This window comes from Sapajus apella, unplaced genomic scaffold (genome assembly GCF_009761245.1).
Source record: "Sapajus apella isolate SASKATOON/1434 unplaced genomic scaffold, GSC_monkey_1.0 scaffold10, whole genome shotgun sequence".
Taxonomy (NCBI): domain Eukaryota; kingdom Metazoa; phylum Chordata; class Mammalia; order Primates; family Cebidae; genus Sapajus; species Sapajus apella.
The window spans coordinates 32065635-32085725 of NW_022436950.1; the positions used below are offsets into that span (position 1 = coordinate 32065635).

Sequence of the window (20091 nt, forward strand, 5' to 3'; positions counted from 1 at the left end):
GAGGATTATAAAAGTACATACCTTGGGGCTGTCCTTAAGATTAAATGAGACATTGCATATAAAATGTTTATATACATACAGCACAAAGTGCTTAATAAATGGTAACTGTTATTTGTAAAATCTTCAAACTCATATTAACGGATATGTCCTATGTTATTCAAAAAATGGTTACAATATAACACACACAAAATAAATTCACTTGGGTCTCAAGTACCAAATTCTTTGGTTGGTCTTGCCTTACCTTTTGCCGCTAGTTTTCTATACCCAAGTTCCTTTCCTTCTATTATTCATGAACATGTTTTTTTGCCCTAGTGTTTCTCAATGGCTCCTGCCCATCCCAATTGAAATAGCGTGGGGTTCAGGGGAGAGCATGGAGAAGGGGAGACCGTGTAACAAACTAGCAAAAGGTTTCTACTTTTGCTCCATTTTCAAGATTCTATTAATAGTATATTCTCCTAAGGGTCCTATTAGTTTACGTAGCTGAAGTCGGGAGACAATGACAGCTGATATTTAGTATTCATCTAATAGTGTCAGATACCATGCTAGGTGAGTTACCAAAGATATTTTGACTCTTCGTAACAATCAGACAAGGCGGATACCACTATTTCTGTTTCTGAGATGGGTAGGTAGAAGTTCTGATCCAGTAATTCGCTCAAAGTCATGCAGCTAGTTAGCTGGCAGCATCCTTGCACATCTAATTGCAGATGCATCTGCATCTACATTAGAGTAAATGTACCAATTATACTTATACAATGAATGCTATGAATCTGGCCAACAGAATTCCAGACACTAACAAGTAAATAAATCAGGCTTTCCTCAATCCCAGTAATTCCTGTTTTAATATTCCCTGGCAAATACTGAATTTCAATCTGTGCTTGTTTCATAGAGCAGAATCTTTCAAATATTGTGATATCGAGTCCCACATAGTCAAAGGGAGGGAAAAGCAAGGAGGGTGATTAAGGTGAAGTGTTTCTTCCATTACTGGTGGAACGAAGTTTCTCATCTCTTAAGCACTGAATTCTGCAATCATTCCAAAAGTGGAAGCTCAGCTTACAGTGCATTTTGGAGAAGCTTAAACCACACTAACCATTTAAGGTCAAGCAAACAATTGGTCAACCCTAATGTGTGTTGTTCAGGGTTTTCATCTCAGATATAACAGATCTCTATATGTCTACATTCCAGCTCCAGAAAACAATCGAGTTCCTCCTCTCACCAACGCAGCTCTGCAGACACCTCGCTGGAGACCCCATGGTGAGCTTCACGTAAAGGCCCCCTCGCAAGCTGCCGGCTACAGCCTGCGCCCCAAGTCTACCTGGGCTCCTTCTAGCCTCTTTAACGCACACTGGAGCGACAGGCCTCTTGCAGTCAACTCTAGCAGCCGGACTCCGGCCAGGTCTCCAGCTCGGGGTCAGGAGGAGGCGCGGGAGGGCGGCGGCGGCGGCGGCCGCGGGGCGGGGCGGGGACTACGCGCAGGCGGGGGGCGGGCGCAGGCTGCGGTCTCGCGCTGCTCCCCTTTGTTCTCTCCCATTGTGTGACACTTCCTCCTCAGGCGCTTCTTCTCTGCACCTTGGCAGCCTGTGGGGAGTTCGGGAAGGGGCCCTGGGTGCCTTTTCTGCTTGCTTTTGAGTACGTGAGGACCTCCCCGGCGCCGCCTCCTGCGGGTCCCTGCCCCCTGCCCCCTGCCCAAGCGGAGGCGGGGTGGCCAGTGTCCTTCCTTCCCGCCCCGCGCCCTCGGCGGCTTCCCCGCGGCCCCCTGCACCGCGCCCCCTCCAGGAGGCGTCCTGACCCCGCACTCCGGACTTTCACCTCCCGACCGCCCGCCTCAGCGCCGCCGCGGCAACGCGCGACCCCTTCACTCTTGAGGGGCACGAACTCCGGATGCGCCGGGCTCTGCCAGGCACCTGGGCGAGGGTCGGACGCCGGCGACCGGCCCAAGCCCAGCCGCCCCGGCGTCCAGGGAGCTGGCCCGAGTGTCGCCGCGACCCCCCCCCAATCCCTTGCGCTCGCGCTTCCCGGCCGCCGAGCGGCCGCCTCAGCCCCCTTATATAGCCCTCTAAAAATAGCTCGCCTCGCACCGCCTTGTAAGGCAGCAGGGAGATCCGTAGCGCGCCAATCCGCGCCCGCCGTCAGGGCCAAGCCCCGCCCCGGGCCCCGCTCCGGGCTCCCCATTGGTCCTCAGTGACTTCATGAGCCCCCTGTTTACCTTACATGGTCACACGCGGCCTAGTGGACGCCCTCCTCCGAGATCCCACGGCTGCGCGGAGAACCGGGGGGAGGGAGGGAGTTTGGGGAGGGGGAAGAGCAGGAGGAGGAGAAAAGGGAGGGGGAGATTACAAACTAGCAAGGATGGGGTGGGGGGGGGGGGGGGGACGGGAAGGGGGGGAGAGAAGCGATCGCGAGAGAAAAAAATGCAACCTCCCAAAATAAAGAGCAAAGATTGCATTAGGAGCGAACAGCGCTGCAGAAATAGATGGCAGCTTCGTGTCAGTGAGTTTGCATCCCCCTTCCTGATCCACGAGCTGGAGTGATTAGAGCCCTGGAAGGGAATTGTTACTCCCGTGGAGAAGTCCCCTTTTCCTGGCAGTCGTCTGCACTGTACACGCTGGATGCCTCTCTCCATCCACCCCACTCGCTCCTCTCTCACCTCCTCTCTCCCTCTCCTGCATTGATTTTTTTTTTTTTTCCTTTTTAGTTGACTGAAACAAAACAAAACAAAAGGGCCACTGGATGTCTGCCTTCTTGGGGGGTGAGCCAGACAGACTGACAAACAAACAGCCCCAACTGTGTTCGGGGGAGGGTTTCGCCTCCCGTTTTGCCCGGCAGCAGCAGCATGGACGTGTTGGCTAGTTATAGTATATTCCAGGAGCTACAACTTGTCCACGATACCGGCTACTTCTCAGCTTTGCCATCCCTGGAGGAGACCTGGCAGCAGGTGAATGATTTAAATTACTTGTGTAAATCGTGTGGTGGCGGCGGAGACGTAGGGGCTGCGTTGGTGTGGGCTCTGGGTTGAAATTTTTGTTTGTTTGTTTGATTTTTTTTTTTCTTCCTTTTTGGCTGTCTGTTGTTGAAAATGTTTTCTGAAACAGTCATCTGCGCTTACCTCTCCACCCACCCCTAACCTCGTAGTGTGCCGAGCTGAGCAGCCGGTCCGAGCTGCCTGCGTTTCAGTCGCCAACACACATCCTTGCGCACACATTGTCGGGCTCGCTGTCCCCTATTAGAGACCTGCCGAACTTCTGGGGTTCGGGGGAGCGAGGTGGGAAGGTGGCTTGGCGTGTTAGGAGCGATCGCTGACAGGGACCACGTTCCCGCATGCATGAGCTCTTCCCACTCGGTACCTGAAATCAGGTTCATCTGTTTCAACTGGTGCTTACGACCGTCGGATGGGGGGTGGGCAGGAGCAAAGCGGAATGTTTTCTCAGTAATTAGCAAGTGTCAATAAAGAATAGGATCTTGATTTTGAGATTAGCAGGTAGGCAAAAGAGAGAAGAGCCCAGTGACAAAAGATACTCAGGGAGGACGGGAAGATGTAGCTGTCTGAGGCTGACAATGCATTGTAGGTTTTCCCAGTGTGATGCCACCAGAAAGAGAACACCCTCTATGTTTGTCCTTGTTTTTCTTTTTTTTTTGTTTGGGGTCCTCTAGTTAGGCAGCACAGCCTCGGACAAAGGCTGGTGTATGCTTCCATGCATCTGACTTTGTCTTACAGGACTAGTTAACAAACTCTTAGGATGCTGAAGGGCACCGATGCCAAGTTGGCTAGCTGTCCCAGGGAGGATGAAGCGGGGGCTGGTGACAAGTTCACTGGGCTTTGTGAAGTGGAATAAAGAAAGTGCTGGTCAGTGGAAAGTGCTGGCTCTGCTGCGGAAACAGTGGTTTTTTTCAGCAGCGATTAGGAGCTGCTGAGGGGACATTCTGCAGGAAAGATGGTGGGTGGGGGTGGGGGGACACGGGTATTTAAAAATTCTACAGTGTGCACCATGGAAAGTCCAAGAAGACAGTCCGGATTTGCACATAGGAAGTGTGAACTTGTACAGTCCGTCCTGGAGACACCCGCTTGCCCTTGGGGGGAGGGCTGTGAGAGGCTCGGCGTGTGGCTGCTCGTGTAACTTCTAGGCTTAGTGACAGCAGCTTGTTAAGGCTAATGAACGGCTGAATTTCCTCTGCCGGGATCCAAAGCAGGATTCGCCAGCTTGAGGCTGAGATGTAACAGTCGCTGCTTTAGCAAAAGAGGCTTGGCTTTTGGTATAAGGAGCTGAATGGCAAAGCGGATCCTCTAACTGTGCCATTGTTACTGGTTGTTCTCTTCTGGTCAGAGGCTATGAGTTTTCCTCCAGGTATTGGCCTCTGGTGTCTCTGTGTCCACACATGCATTCCTGTCCAAGGACGCTGGCAGATGCTTGACTCTGTCTCTCTGTAAACAGTTCACATATTTTTAGCATAAAGTATTTTTTAAATGCATCCCTTTCCTTATCCTTAACGAGAGTATCTCATGAAGGGTCTCACGGGATCTTTTTCTTCCTTTTATTCCCAGTGCTAATTAAACCAAAATGTTGCCCGAATTTCATTTTCTGAAATAGCCTTCATTTCACACTGTCAGCCCACTGGTATGGAATCAGTTGCATATTAACAACTGTCTAGACAGGTTAGAGAAGGAAATCTGTTGATTTAGTCAGCCTGCCCAAGGCAACCCTTGTTTGTGACTAACCGTGAAATAGTATTAGAAGGAAGAAAGTTGGCTTTATTTGTTAGAACGTTCCCTCCTGATGAATCATGCGACTTTGTTTTGGTTCAAGTTTTCAGAGTAGTAAAGCCAGATTTGGAGGAAGGTCTTGACACAGGAAACCTGCTTTTCTAGATCTGGCTAGACCATCCAGGACTAGATCTGCAAAGAAACATCATTGGTTTGACAATTAGAGGATGTATTAGATCTATTGTTTCCTAAGAAGCCATCAGTGCTCTTACTTCTCCCCTCCTCCCCCTGCTCCTCTGCCTCCTCCCCCTTCAGGGAATCTCTAGTTTAGTTTCTACAGGCAAAGGATTTTTCACCCTTCCGAACCCCCTCATTTCTTGCCTTAACCCTCTCCAACTGCCAGCCACTCTCACTTTAAAACCCTTAGCCAATTTATTCAGTGTCATGCTTATAGCCAGTGTTGATGCGTAACTTGCGGGGAGGCACTAATAAACAATATATCACTCCAGGGAGCTTTATGCTCTGGGCTCGGTAGTCACAACTGCTCTATATAAAGGTGACTAGGACCATAGGTTCACACTGATGACAAAACCTTAACCTCTCTCCCTTCTTCTCCCTCCCCAAGCCCCCTTGCTGCTTCTGAGTATAAGGGTGGTGATGGTTATATGCAACTGTTAGTTCCAAATCAACTATCAGATGATGAAATTTTGAGACTCTTTTGCTCAAAGCAGCTCAACAAGGTTGCTATTAAGAACCCCAGACAGGAAGAAGTTTCCCTATGCACTGGGGTAATCAGATTTTAGAGGTCAAATGAGGAGTAATTATTAGATGTTCTTCTATAAGTGAACAGTACCTGGGCTTGTGGAGATGAGCGAAATGTGGAGATTCTGATAATCTGATTTGGTTTTTAGAGAAAGAGTGGCTTGGATGATAAACTCAAGAACATTTTTTACATTTGAAAATTGAAGGTAGACGATTTGGGGATTTTATTTTAAACTTACGATATGGGGTAATTGTCCTGCCTAACAGAGAGCCCGTGACAGGGCCACCTCCTGTCACGGAGATCCTCGTTTTGACATTGGGTTTTCTGGCAGTGATGCCTTAGCCACATAGCTCCAACTCTGAAAATAATCGTTGCTGGTATAATTCTAAAATCCAAATGGACGTCCCACATTAACAGCTCTCCATTCCTGGGCTCTGACTGCATACTTAAGCACTTGGCCCGAGTAACATCATCTTTCTGCCTGTCATATAACTGTAAATTACACTGTGCTTATGTGGTCTATTATTTTATAGAATTCAGCTGACGCACAATTCTTAAGACTACCAGCCTTAAGCGCTCTGAAAACTTGTAGGACATTTTCCAAGAGCTGTCTGAGCAAAAGTAGGTAAAGGTCAAGGGTGGGACAGAAACCAGAATATCTTATGGGTTACCACTTGATTATGGGTAAAGGCAAACTCATTCATGACTGTTTTTGCCAATAGAAATAATGATTTTTTTTTTAGACACACTGCTGACTTGGAAAATAAAAAGGATTTGATACAATAGTTTTATTTTCTTCTAGAATATACGAAGACTTTTAGAACTTTTACATATTTTATCTCTAGTCTGCTATTTCATGAGTGCAGGTCAAGCAACGATGATCTAAGTCTTGTTTGGACTTAGCTTTGCATTGTGTCATTGAGGGGCATCGCATGTTAGCTTGAAAAGTCTTATGGAATTATGTTTGTTTTTAATGCTGATTCATAATTGGCAGATGGGGTCAGTTTCAGGCCTCTCCTTGCTCGGAGAAAATTTTCCACTGCTACTGGAAACAAATAAATAAATCATAGAACATTCCTCCCTCCTCCCCTGTTCCCCTATTGTTTTAAACTAATGGCATACTTGGCTACTGTAAGGACTAAAGTGTCCCCATACACTGCAATTTCATCTTGGTTTCAGGCACCCTGAAACACTTTTTATGAGGGCCTTTGGTATAAGGAATCTCTAGGGGAAAACCTATAGAAATGGTTGCATTCCAAGAACAGCCTCATGGTACCAGGGATGGGATTTGGTCTGTGAACCACATTGCTTCTCCTCTTATGTGAAGATCTTGCCTTTTCACTTCCTTCTGCAGGCCTGGGCCGCCAGGTGCTGTCTCAGCCATGAAGACAAAGCAAAGTGTGGGGTCTGTCCATCTGCAGGTTTGCCTCTGTCCCCAATTTGAAGAAAACCTTGCCATGAATTAGAATTTCTTGGCAACAGCACCACCCAGGGAAATTTGTAGACACAAAGGAGCCTTGCTAGCCACACTGAAAGGATAAAATAACTGGCTTTTTTTTTTTTTTTTGTATGTGATTTGTGTGTTTTTCAGTTACTGTAAATCTGTTTCTTTATTTGAAACAGCAACTTGGTAGATGAAATAAAAATACATCTGCCCCTGTTATCCAGAATTTATCTTTATGAAGATGCAATCACTAAATAGATGTAGCTCTAAAAATGAAAGCACATGTGAATGCAATCAGTCACACACTTAGCCTTTCTTTAATAGATCCATTTCCATGTTCCTTTAATAGACACATCTTTGTGTAGATTTAGGGACTCTCAAACATTATCATTCAGTCTACCTGTTTGCAGTTTGGTATTTTAAAGTGGGCAAACATTATAATGCAGTTATTTTTTTACTACATCTGTCCTTAGTAGGGGGAAAAGGAAGTCATTATTCTTTGTTCTCCATGAACTTCCCACCCCCACTCCTTCCCCTGAGGAGAATGGGATGTTGGGGTCCCATCCATTTAAAAGGCAGAGAGAAGATGCGGGATGACAGCCTTGCCCTGAAATGATTTATGTATGGGTATGTCAGAGACCTTAAGCATCCAAATGTGAGCTGCTTCTTTCTGCTAGCCCATTCTAAACATAAATGCCGGTGGGGGCTAATTTGCCTCTCCGCTTAAATGGAGATGGTTCAGAGAGGGTCCTAATGGGGCTTTTAATAGCCATTCTCTTATGAATCTTCACATTCTGCTCCCTTCAGAGAATTCTTGTGTTTTCACTTTTTGAGTACAAGAAGACATTACAATCTTCTTTAATCACTCTTTGTGCCTGTTGAGGAAAGAAGAATACAATTTCCTCTGGCCTGTCCCAGCTGGCTCAAGTTGATAGGATAGCTGCTCTGATTTTCATTTTATCGTATCGTGCAATGAGCTTTTAATTACCTTTGCTGGACCCCACGACTGGCAAATGCAGAAAATGGCTCTGTGATTCCAGTTCACTTGATATACCAGTTAGCATATGTGTTAGAATTGAGATTTGCTGAAAGTTTAGGACAGCTCCCCAACTTAACTTGAATGGTGCCAGAGGGTGAGGGGCAGAGTTTTCCTCTCCAGAAGTCCCTTTGTTCTCCCAAATCAACTGACTGCTTGCTTAGCATAAATGGGAGAGAGGGGGAGGGGAAATGTTTTAACCCCAAATGCCAAATCTTACCAAATACAGTGATTAGAAAACTCAACTATTAATGGTGTTAAAGTTGGTGAAACAAGTTATAGTGTCTACTCATTCGTGTTACATGTAGCATTGACAAGTTAAAAAGCACTCCTCAGTTACATTGTCTGCTCATTTTAGAATATACATATCCTTATTCTATCTAAAATTCCCCAAATAAACAACGTATTGCCATTACTGGGACATGCTTTTACGTAAGATTGTTCATGATTTTGCATGTCCCCCGCCTTGCCCTGATTTTTCCTGCTAATTGGCGGAATTATTTCTACCGCCCTACATCCCTTTAGTTTTCCTCACGGGGAATTTGGTGTGACCCTAAGAGCTTAGTTCCTATTAAATGTATCATGTCCCTCCCCACTCCATTCGACCAGTACCACATGCTTCATATATAAATGTTATTGCTGAGCGTTTGCAGTAGCCTTGAGATCTGAGTCCAGTATCAACTCAATTGAAATGGGAGTGACTTCTAATTTCAGTGGGATACCATTCTTCATTGAGCTGGTAGATGGACCTTGTCACACCTTGTGGGATTTTGTTGTTTATATTCAAGTATAGAAAATATTCCACAGTAAGTACTTCATTCCTTAAGCCCTTGTTGTGTGCATAATACTGTATTTGGTCAATGCGAAGTTGAATTGGATGTAGATTCTGCCATCTAGGAGCTTGACTCAAGTAGGACAGAGAAAGCATGTTCAGAATTAGGTGAAACAAGGTAGAGCATGAGTGCCAGAGAGAAGAAAGGAAAGAAAGAAACATTTAATTCTGTGTTTGAACACTGACCTGTGCCTATCTGTACTACCCACATTCTTCCAACCTTGTTTGTAAAACATGCTTGAGATTTACTAGGTTCTGTTGTGAAAAAGCTTTCATCTAATGGCATGTTGGGGGCTGGATACTTTTAGGGCAGATGAGTGTATAATGTGAATACACATGTCCATAATGACCAGGAAATAGCACCCATGTCTGTGTCATTGGGAAATGATTAGAGGTAATTAAAATAATTAACGTAGAGCCATATGCGATGTCTATTTCTGAATATGGGTATATTGACATTTCCTGAGGGTCATTTTGAAAGTCACATCCTCAGACTTGTACCAAAGTGAGGAACATAGAATTCCAGAATTTCAAATCTTGAAAGGGTCTTGGTTTTCTCAACTCTAAAAACTAGGGTTGATTCTTTTTTTTTTTTTTTTTTTAAATTTTATTGCATTTTGGGTTTTGGGGTACGTGTGAAGAACATGCAAGATTGTTGTATAGGCACACACGTGGCAGTGTGATCTGCTGCCTTCCTCCCCATCACCCACATCTAGCACTTCTCCCCATGCTATCTCTCCCCAACCCCCTCCCCCCGCTGTCCCTCCCCTATTGCCCCCCAACAGGTTCTTAAAGCCAAATGAGGCATTGCACTCTCCAAGGTCACACAACTCGTTATTAACATTGATGGTTGCAGGGCCCAGGACTCTCAGATGCCCAGAACAGTTTACTTGCTTTCTATCACCTGAATATACCTTGACTCACTTCTGATTCTTTTCTTTTTTTCCCCTTCAAAGGAGGCAAGAAAATTCCCTTTTTACTTTTAAGAGTACTGGTACATGGAATTTGGGGATCGGCTAGGTTCTAGGCCAAGCTATTGAATACTGGAGAAGGCTTAATTAGATTCTTTTTCCACTTTTAATGTGTGGTAAATTGGAAAATATACACTGTACTGAAAAGAAAGCCCCAATTATAACTCTAGTCTTATAAAAATTATTGTTGCTTCAGTAATAACAAATGGAGTGGGAGTATGAACGGTGCAATAGGGCATATGTGGTAGGGCAGTGGGATGGAATATAGAACTAGATGGAAGTAGAAAGCAACAGATGTGAAATTGCTTTGTTTTTGACACCTCACCAACAAAGAGAGTGCCCAAAACTTTACCAGCAACCCATGTGCCAGTTTATGAAAATCTTTCGAAATGTTTTAAGATTCTTGAGAGGGTTGTAATAAGCAGTAGTGAAGAAACTCAATCTGAGAGGCTTTTCAAAACATCTTTTGAGATCTGGTGGATGAAGTAGGCCTAATTTTCACCATTGTCCCTAATGAGGAAAGGAAAATGGAAGGGCTCACTTCACTTTTTTGCCCCAATTTTTCCCCAGTTACTTTTTGCCCTTCCCTACCTCCTTGAACCTCTGGTAGTTATGATGGTGCAAGTTCTCTCTTGGAATATGTGTCTCACAGATCTCTTTAACTCTAACATCTTAGAGGTTAAAATCTCCTTCCCAGATGGGGCTTCTTCATCTCCTCACAGCTGATAACCTACGTCTCCACCTCCAGATATTTTCCTGGGTTTCAGCCTCTCACTTTTTTTTCTAACCGGAAATAAGCAACTAGCAAGACAGGCTATCAGGTTGTTCCACCATCACTTCAGCTGAATATGTCCTAAACCCCTAAATCATCAACTTCTTCCATGGACTGCTTCCTTTTTCCTGGCTTCCCTATTTCTTTTAATAATGTGATTATTCGTCTCATGATCTAGGTTTGACATTCTAGTCATTGTAACTCCTTTCTTTTTCTTGAATCTAATAAAAAATTAGATTAAAAGATCTAATTAGCTGAAGTCTAAAATTAGTTGAAAAATCCCACTGACTTGGCTTCTGGAGTGCTTCAGCATCAGCCTTTCATGGATGGCACTCTCGGCCATTGCCTTGCCACAATCCCTGTCACCTCCCTGGACTTGCCTTTCTGCTGCCATCACCTCAGGTGGCTTTCAAACTGTTCATGACTCCCTCTTATACATAGCATGAGGCCAAACTTCCAAGAGTTTGGCTGTTCCAAAACTGGGTCTACATAGTATTTGCAAGTTTTCCCCCTTTGCACATGTAGTAAATGCCATCCAAATTAGGTGACTATGCTTTTCCTACTTCTGTCTTTATTATTGTTGTTTCCTTTAGCCTTTTTCCTCTTCCACCCTCTCCCCTTCCTGATTTTCTTTGTCCAAGTTCCACGCATCCCTTAACTTTCAAATGGTTGCCAAACTCCCTCCCTTGCCGCCAGCCAACTGTAACTGCTATGATTTCTATACTCTTGTGCAAAACTTTTCTTCTTCATGATGTTTTATACTTTTTAGTTACAATAAAGCTTTGCCTTTTCTTTTCTCTTTTCTTTTCTGTTGTCTCATTTTTCCTGTTAGGTTTATGATTTAAAGAGGAATTGATGCTTTTGGTATAGTTTTGGTAGTCAGCTTTTAATGTGTCACCTGCTTCTTAGAAAGCTTTGCACACCATGGGCATTTGATAGTTATTTGAGGAGCATGTTATGACTATGACTTAAGATTTGACTATATCTTTTTCAGTGGTTCTCAGTTGTGTCTGTACCTCAGACCAATAAAATCAGTATCTCTTTGAGAGGGACCCAGGCATCAGTATTTGTAAAGCTTTCAGCTGATTCCAATATGCAGCCAACGCATTGAGCCATTGATGTATAGAGAGTTTAATGGTATATCAGAGTTGGAGTTACCTACTTCTTATATTGAAATATTTAATGTCTTGTGTAATTTGAAATCCACATGGACCAGACGTTTATAGTAAAACAGGATCATGCTGGTGGATGTGCTTCATGTGGCACTTTTGTTAATAGTAGCGGCCCAAGTGTTGTTTCATTCTTCTTGCTTTGCTTTCCCTCACCCTAAAGTATCTAAGGCAGTATGTTTGGCTCACATTTCCTATGATCCATCAGGAGTTTGCTTAACCTGGTCAAATTCCATTTCTGGAAACTTTGTGGTGTTGAGGCTTAAACTCCAGCCTTGCTGGTTTTCAAATAATTCATTCTCAATAGGCCCTTGGCCATGATTTTCCACTCACCTCAGCCTGCTCCATGGTTTGAAAGGGCTGGATGCATGCATGTACACCTGTTGGGTGATGCTGGAGAGGCATTAGGTAGCAGCTCTCCATTTTCTTACTGACCAACCACAGTGTTTCGAAGTAGACTCTGTTTATAAAGAATTTCAAAGGAGCCATCTTTCTAGTAAGAGGAGCAAAAATAAACTGTGGAAGAATTGCTGCTGAGGACATTCAGGCAAGGAGGCTGCCTTCATACCCATAGAAGGCTTAGCTCCTGTGGTAATGACTGTGAGCGTGTGGTGATCTTCACAAAGAAGCCTTAGAAATGCCTCTTTTTCAAACTGTGATGTTTGCAAAATTGTATGTCCTGTAGCTACATCCTTTCATCTGTAAACTGTCTTTGATGGGGGTATGGTTGGCAAGAGAGAACATCAGGAGAGGAGCTCAGAGCTCAGGGTTGAAGGATGCCTTTTGGAAAGCTCAACCCAGCTGTGAAAACGGCAATTAGCTGTGGAGCAATTGCCCTGCAAGGGAGTGCCCACCTGCTTTTGACCCCGTTCTCACATTCACCTTCCAGAGCCGAGTTAGCAGGAATTCAATGGAGTGGTCATAACATTGGTGCTTATTTTCGGAGAGGCGGCAAATTTGCTCAGCATACAAAGGAGTGGAAATAGATTCTTTCCACCCCAACACCCCCTACCTTTTGAGCTTTTAGCATTTGTTCATATGGTCACTACAGACCGTGTTAGTGTAGTGCAGCTCCTGACTATGGTGTTGAAGGATGTCTTCTGTGAGGCCCTATGCAGAACTGATTCTGCTGTGAGTGATGAGATGCTGCTCAAGGTCAGACCTGAGTCGACTTCATTTCTGAATTCCAAGATTATTCAGCCCTAGTTTGTACATTCTCTTCTCCTCCTCAAGGTTCTTGCTTTTCTTTAATATGGACCAAGAGATTATTTCCTCTGTGATGTGGATTTTCATGTTTGCATATGAGAATCTAACAAACATCTGTGTTAAGCTTTTGTTCTGAAGGGCTCAGGGTGTTTTGCTCCTGGTCTCGTGTCATTGGCATATTCTTTCTGTAACTAGGGAGCCGACAGATATTACAGAATTTCCCATTCAGAGGTGAGAAAATTGGGGCACAGGAAGCTTAAGCAAGTTGTCTTACTGTGGCTGCAAAGCAAATGAGTTGCAAAAAACCGGTGGTGGAATACACTTTTCTCTTCCCTCTTCCCACTTGGCTAATCTTCCTGTCGTAAAAATAAGAATCATACTGGCTGGGCGTGGTCGCTCATGCCTGTAATCCCAGCACTTTGGGAGGCCGAGGTGGGTGGATCATGAGGTAAAGAGATCGAGACCATCCTGGCCAACATGGTGAAACCCCATCTCTACTAAAAGTACAAAAAATTAGCCAGGCGTGGTGCGTGCCTGTAGTCCCAGATACTCGGGAGGCTGAGGCAGGAGAATTGCTTGAAACTGGAAAATGGAAGTTACAGTGAGCCGTGATCATGCCACTTCACTCCAGCCTGGCAATAGAGCGAGACTCTGTCTCAAAAAAAAAAAAAAAAAAAAAAAAAGCATCATAGTACCGTCTCATATGTTTCAAACACTTCCTAAATATGATCTCATTTGAGCACCTATGTCCATCATTTCAATGAATGCTCACAACAACCCTGTGAAATCCATATTCTGTTTATCCCCATTTTACAGATGGGGAAGCTGAGATTTGAGGTATTGAATGGCTTGCTAAAAATCATAGAACTTGGAAGTATTTGAGCTGGGATGCCAGCCTCAGCAGGGCCTAGCACTCTTACTTGTTACATCTATACTGATTGCTGTTTAGGTACGAGACACTAGGGCAGAAACCAAAGGTTGTGACCTGGCAATCAGTGGCCCCGTATGGATTCCAGTAGTTCATTGGTCTGTCTTCTTTCTGGGCTTTGTTTTTCTCATCTGTAAAAGGACTGGACTATGTGAGGTACTTTTTAAGGTCACAGTGTTTCATAGTAGACAAATTACATGGAGGCTTTGAAATCAAGCAGCGGTGGAACCTTGAGAAAGTCACTTAACATCTTTGAGCCTCGTTTGTCATTTGTGGAATGGAGTTCCTAACTCCTGATAAGAATCAGCTCTCTGACCTAGTGTCTGGCAAGTAACATCCACCCAACAAATGCTTTTTTCCTTCCCCATTTTCCTCTCAGTAATAGTACACAGAGGCACAGTGCTCTTTCTTTAAGTGGTGTCTTTGGTCTCTTGAAGATCCCAGTGAGCTTGGAGAGCCCAAGAGGCAATAAATGATGGAAGGCAGGGGAAAGCAGAATGCTGGGCATTGGGTATGGTATTCCTTTATCCATCCACAAGAGAAACTCTCATTAAGTAATTTGTGCTTGGAACTGGGGGAGGACTAGCAATTCCCATTGCTCCCCAAAACTGGGTTTAGTTTGACATCCTTGGAATTTGCTTGGCTTGCGCATGCAAATGTCCAATCTGTTCCCCTTTCTTTCTCTCCAGTCTGACTTACGACTTACATATCTTAAGTTTTCCTAGCATGAAGTTATTTTTTTTAAGAGCCAAAATTAGGCATATATAACATAATACAGTGCTGGTTACTATACCTGCCATTTCTGCCTTACCTGATGACTGAGCTTACTGCAGCTTATGAGAGTGAATCAGGTTTTATGAGATCTATAAATATCTCAGATAGGATTTTTATTTCATTTTCCCCCTTCAAATAAGACATAATGGAAGCACTCACATACATAAGGAATATTCTTTCTGTGATAAAGTAGGGTGTTTTGAATTGGCCTCTGAAAAGCAATAATTTGATGTGGTTGTTCATGTTGGGAGTTTTATGGGGGAGGGGAAGAATCATGCATATGCTGCTATAAAACTCAACGATTATATCTTCATATTTAAGGTTTAGCCTAGCACCTATGGAGAGATTTGTTTCAGAGATGCCAGCCTGTGTGAAGGCTGCATTCTCTCCTTCTGTGGATTATATATTTGTGTTTTCTTAGCTGCAGAGAAACCAGGGAAGGAAAGTCCCATTGGCTAGCAGGAGGTGGGCTCCCTGAAGGAACTTTTCAGTTCTTTGTCTAGTCTCCTTCTGGCTGCCCCAAGGGAGAATGTTCTCATCCTTCTCTCTACTTCATGAATTTTCCTGTGAAGATTTTCCACTACTTTATATATCTCAATTAGGTTTTTTATTCCCTGGAATTATACTTTTAAAAAAAGATTCTTAATAACCAATACCAGGAATGAAAATTATTTTTCTCACTTTTCTCTTTGAGAAGCATCTAGAAGGAAATTTGAACACCTAACTTTAAAAAAACATATTAAAAAATAAACTGTGACACAATCATTGTAAATGCCTCACTTTACCTGTCTATAAAATGGGTTCTATTTGCCCTGTCTTACTTAGGGCCATTGTAGCAAATGTAACTACACATTTAACTATTGTTTTTGAAAAAATTTGACTCTGAACCCTTCATTGTTTGTTTTTTTCTTTTTCTTAGCACAGCCTCCTTTTGTTTCTTCCTCCAGTTCTCAGTAGCTTTGTGTTTAACTAGATGGCAATTTAATTTGTTCTTAAAAGAATAAACCATGCGAACTGAGTATACCTGAACCAAAGGTATGCAGAGGACTTTGGCTTAATGTCATTTTTTTTTTTTGCTGTTGTTTAACATCATTTCAGCGTGGAATATAATCCTAGCACTTTGGCTTTGCTGTATACACTCACTGTTCTGTGGTTATCAAATGATGTGACTTCTCTGGTCCTCAGTTTCTTCATGTGAACAGTGCAGGTAGATTTAGGAACAGTGAGATTATCAGACATACAGACAGTAAGCTCCTAGACTGAACTGGCTTGAGGATGTTTTATGTGGCCCGCACGCATATTTCAATTCTTTTTAATTTGAATGCTTTTAGACAGATCGTGCACTTTTCAATTAACCCTGTCCCCACTATTTCCACCTCACTTCATTTCTGAACTCTGGCCCAGTGAACATGCATTTGGGCTTGTGACTAGCATCTCTCTAAGGCATCTTCCCCTCCAAAATGTTCTGATGTCGGGACAGCCTTTATTTATCAATCACAGTTTCAAACTAGCTTGCTTTCTGCTCTCACCCAGAATCCATTTTTATTTCCTTTTAGATTTCTCTGCCTTGTTGAGTGTCTTTGTTTGGGATTCTATTTTATAAAGCCATTTCCAAATCACATCTCACTTTTTCCTAGTCATTCAGGTTCTGTTGTAGATCATCAAAATCTGGGATGGAAAAGACCATCTGGTTCACCCCTCCCCCTGCCTGGGCTTAGCAGTTGCTCTAGAGCATGTTCATTCCTTATTGGTATTTGTAACATTTTCCAATTTGGAAACTGACTCTGATTTTCCTAAGCATGCAGCCTCTCGGTCTAAGTGGGAGTAAAATGAGACAATACCAAACAATTTTTTTTCCCATCAGACATCCCTCATTAACAAAAAAGCCTGCTATTGTCAGTTTCTTTTGCCACTCCTAGAGACCCAGCTGGTCAGTTGTAGTAAAAACTCTGTGAGAGCGTGTGTGTGTGTGTGTGTGTGTGTGTGTGTGTGAGAGAGAGAGTGTGTGTGTGCATACATGTGTGTGTATGAGTGTGTGTGCACGTGTGAGTGCATGTGTGTGTGAGAAAAACACATAACCACTTCTTAGTTTTCTTAGTCTGACATAGAAGCATGTTGTAGAGAATTCCATTAACCACTGTAACTGCTTATTTTTTTGTGGAAGTGGATTTTATATGACTTGTTTCACCAAGGAAGTGATGCTTTTGTGTCAAAAAGTCCAGGATATTATAATAAAGTACTTTCCTTAGAATCAAGTAATGTGTTTTCTTCCTACCCTTGGCACTCAAATACTGCCAGCAAGGCACTTGGCCTTCCTTTTCTAATGCTTTCAGGATGCTATTCTGCATTAGGGCTGTTTTTAAAAAATGTATTCTTTTATATTGACTTCCTTATATTACTAAGGATATCATTTAGGTTGACCAGATGGTGACTTTTAGGGTCATTATTTTCCTGATTTAAAAAAGCCATTTAAAAAAAACTTAACTTGTTGCTGGGTGTTCTCCTTTTTTCCAATCTCTGATTATTTTTTTATTCTTTTAAAAAATTTTTGAGTGCTAAATAAAGGCCCAAGGTTATTATTTTGCATGTGTGTGTGTAAAAATTTTCAAAACCAATGACTATTTAACTGTGTGAATTAGCTACTTTTAAAATATTTCTGAAAAATATTTCTAAAAAGGAAGAGAGAGAAAAATAAAGGGAAAGGCAGACATTACATGGTCATAGAATGTCCTTGTACAGTTTTCCCTGCAAAAGAGAAGCAGAATGCAAACCAGTTGTCCTACCCAAGATGTGGCTGCCTTCTTCCTCCAGCTTTTGCATTGAGGAGCTCTTTTTTATGCCTCATATTTATAGACACTAAGACTTTACAAATATCAGAACTTGAGGAGCACTAGACATCCCTTTCCAATCCCCCCACTCCTCCTCAATTTGAAGATGACCGGCCTGAGCTTGAAAGATCATTATTTAAGTCCAAGCCAGTATTGGGCGCTCAAGAACTGTGAGCTTCCTTTCAATGTTTTAGACATATTCACATGTTAACAAAATGCATGGTGCAGCATGGCTGAGGGCACTGCTTCTCGAAGGGTGGGCCGCCCTCCACAGGGCTTCATGAGCACACTGTTGATAACACAGAATTACCCTGGGAGGCAATTTTATTCCCATTGCTGTTTTCTTTCAGCCCTTCTAACTCAAGGAGACAAGAGTCAGCTTTGAGGTGCCGTGTCTTTAACACCTCTCTAAGGCTTGGTAAACTCTCCTCACCCCTCTCTTTCACTCTCCCTTCCTCCCTTCCTTTCTTCCATTTTCTTTTTTTAAGTAAAGAGAACAAGTCTCATACTCAGAGCTTGTGACAGGCAAACATCTATGTAGTTAAAAGTTTGTAATATTGTTTTGGTTTTGTTTTTAATTTTATGATTATCTTCTATTAATGAACAGTTGCAGGAAAAGAATTTAAAACACATGCATGCAGCCTTAATATATAATGTCTTAGTGAGGCAATTAAAAATAAAAATAATAGGGTAATGATTGTACAGATGGAATGCTGATTGGTAAAAATCTGTTAAGGTGAATGAAATTGAAGTTTGAAAAATACTGGGGTCATGGGAAATTCAAGGGATTTGGCATCAGAAAACCTAGAATTTAGTCCTGACTTTATAAGTATAAAACAAGGCGAGTATTAAATTATATTTCCCATATGAAATGCAGGGCTTATAATAATAGGATTGCTGTAATCAAATGACATATGGATGTGAAAGTGCTTTGTAAACTATCACATGCTGTACAGTGTTATTGTTTTCTATTCTGCAGTGGGGGAGGCTTTTGTTTCAATTCATAAACTATTACTTCTTGTTGGCTTTCTTCCTCTTTGTGATTTCTATTCAGTTTTCTGAGCAGGAACTTGGTAACTTATTTGTTCCAATAGGGCTGTTACTTGTGCCTTAATTGTGGTACTTGAAAAATTTCCCACTGGTTGTCTAAAAGGGGACGTAAAGCTTTGTAATTTATTTCATGTGTATTCATGTGTGTTTGGTTTAAACTAAATTTTGGAAAGTAAACTTGGTCTGTGGACTGTAGTATTGTACAACTATTGAATAGATATGCTTCTCTTTATTTTTTAAAATACATTTTTTTAACAATTATGATATTTTACTACACTCAGACAATCATGTGCATCTGTATATGTGTGTATGTGTGGTTGGGGAGGGTGGTGGTGGTATTCAGGGATGAAGGAAGTCTGGGTTTTGGGTAAAAGTGAGAATTCTGGGGACTACTTCTGAAAGCAGACGTCTTTGTGGCTACAGTGACTCATTAACAATGTGCTGTCACATGTTGTTAGATGATAAGAAAATGGGGACTTACCTGGATAGGAAATCTGGTACTTACCTGGATAGGAAGTCCTGGACTTACCTATATGTCTACTTCCATGGAAACCTGCTAGTTTATGGCACACTGGGATCAGAGTGACAGAGCAGCATGTTGCTCTCTGAGCTGCAGACTCTTTTCCCAGCCCAGGATAAAGTTGGTAGAAGGTAACGGCAGCTCAGAAGGGAGGTTGATCCCAAACCCGAGGACCACATTGACTGTGTTGGCCAAGCCCCTGTGAACTCTTCAAATGAATATGCTGAGATTTACATACTGCTTAAGACAGGTGCCATACTGACAAGGATTGGAGAGCTCAGATGTCAGGTAAAAAGCTGCACTATTATACTGCCTTACCTAGAGTACTGGTTGAAATGGAGGCATATCTGCAGCTCTGTTTATGAGAGGCTCTCCAGATGTCTTCCTGGTGCCAGTAACTATGGCAGGAGCGCCGTATGAACAGTGGACAGCACCACCGCTGAGCAGAGTGTGAGCACAGGAGTCAGCCGGGATGGATCATCAGAGATTTCTTAGATCACTAACAGTGCTGCCAGTAGAGCAGATATGGGCAAGCCTGAGGTATGGGCCCAGGAGGCCCCTTTCTCTGTGTTAGTCTGGCACCCCTGCTGAACCTCAGCAGTGATAAGTGCTAGAAAAATGTATGGCTAGTCTAGAAGACAAAGTCAGAGCCTCTGGGAGAGAGAGTGACAGCTCTGAGTGGGGATGTTGCTTTTAACAGATTTTTAATTTTTTCTCCTCAGAAAATTATTGAAGACTCATCGCCAAAAAGAAAACACACCAGTTTCTTATTACTGGCTATGAAATCAACATGACTGGGTGGGACTGGGGAAAAGAATCATTCCCTAAGAGCTGATGGAAACTGCTTCCTTTAGGTAGAACAAAGAATTGGGTGTAAGGAGACATTCCTTTGTTTTTGTTGTCTTGAACAAAGAAGGACAATAGAGGACACAGGTAATGACTGGGTATATCATACATAAGGGCACCAAGAATTTAGAGAATGGGGAATCAGGTGAAGGTGGAGGGGTAATAGGAGATCCCTGCCCCCAAAGCAGACATTGGCAAAGGAAAAGTCAGAGAGCAGGAGTGATGAAGATGGCCCCTGGGAGTTAGGCTGGTAATG

The 20091-nt window shown here is 43.1% G+C and overlaps 1 protein-coding gene across 4 annotated transcripts in view; it reads left to right on the plus strand.

The window, feature by feature from the left end:
- The first annotated feature begins 679 nt into the window (after nt 1–679).
- KLF7 (Kruppel like factor 7) overlaps nt 680–20091 on the plus strand; it is a 92992-nt gene continuing 73580 nt past the window's right edge. For 2 of the 4 annotated variants that reach the window (XM_032278466.1, XM_032278470.1), the window contains exon 1: nt 2220–2932. In XM_032278466.1, the coding sequence (XP_032134357.1) occupies nt 2831–2932 (102 nt within the window). In that variant the 5' untranslated portion in view covers nt 2220–2830. Of the gene's footprint in view, nt 1252–2219; nt 2933–20091 lie in introns of those variants that run through there. The other 2 variants (XM_032278469.1, XM_032278467.1) reach the window with 2 other exon arrangements.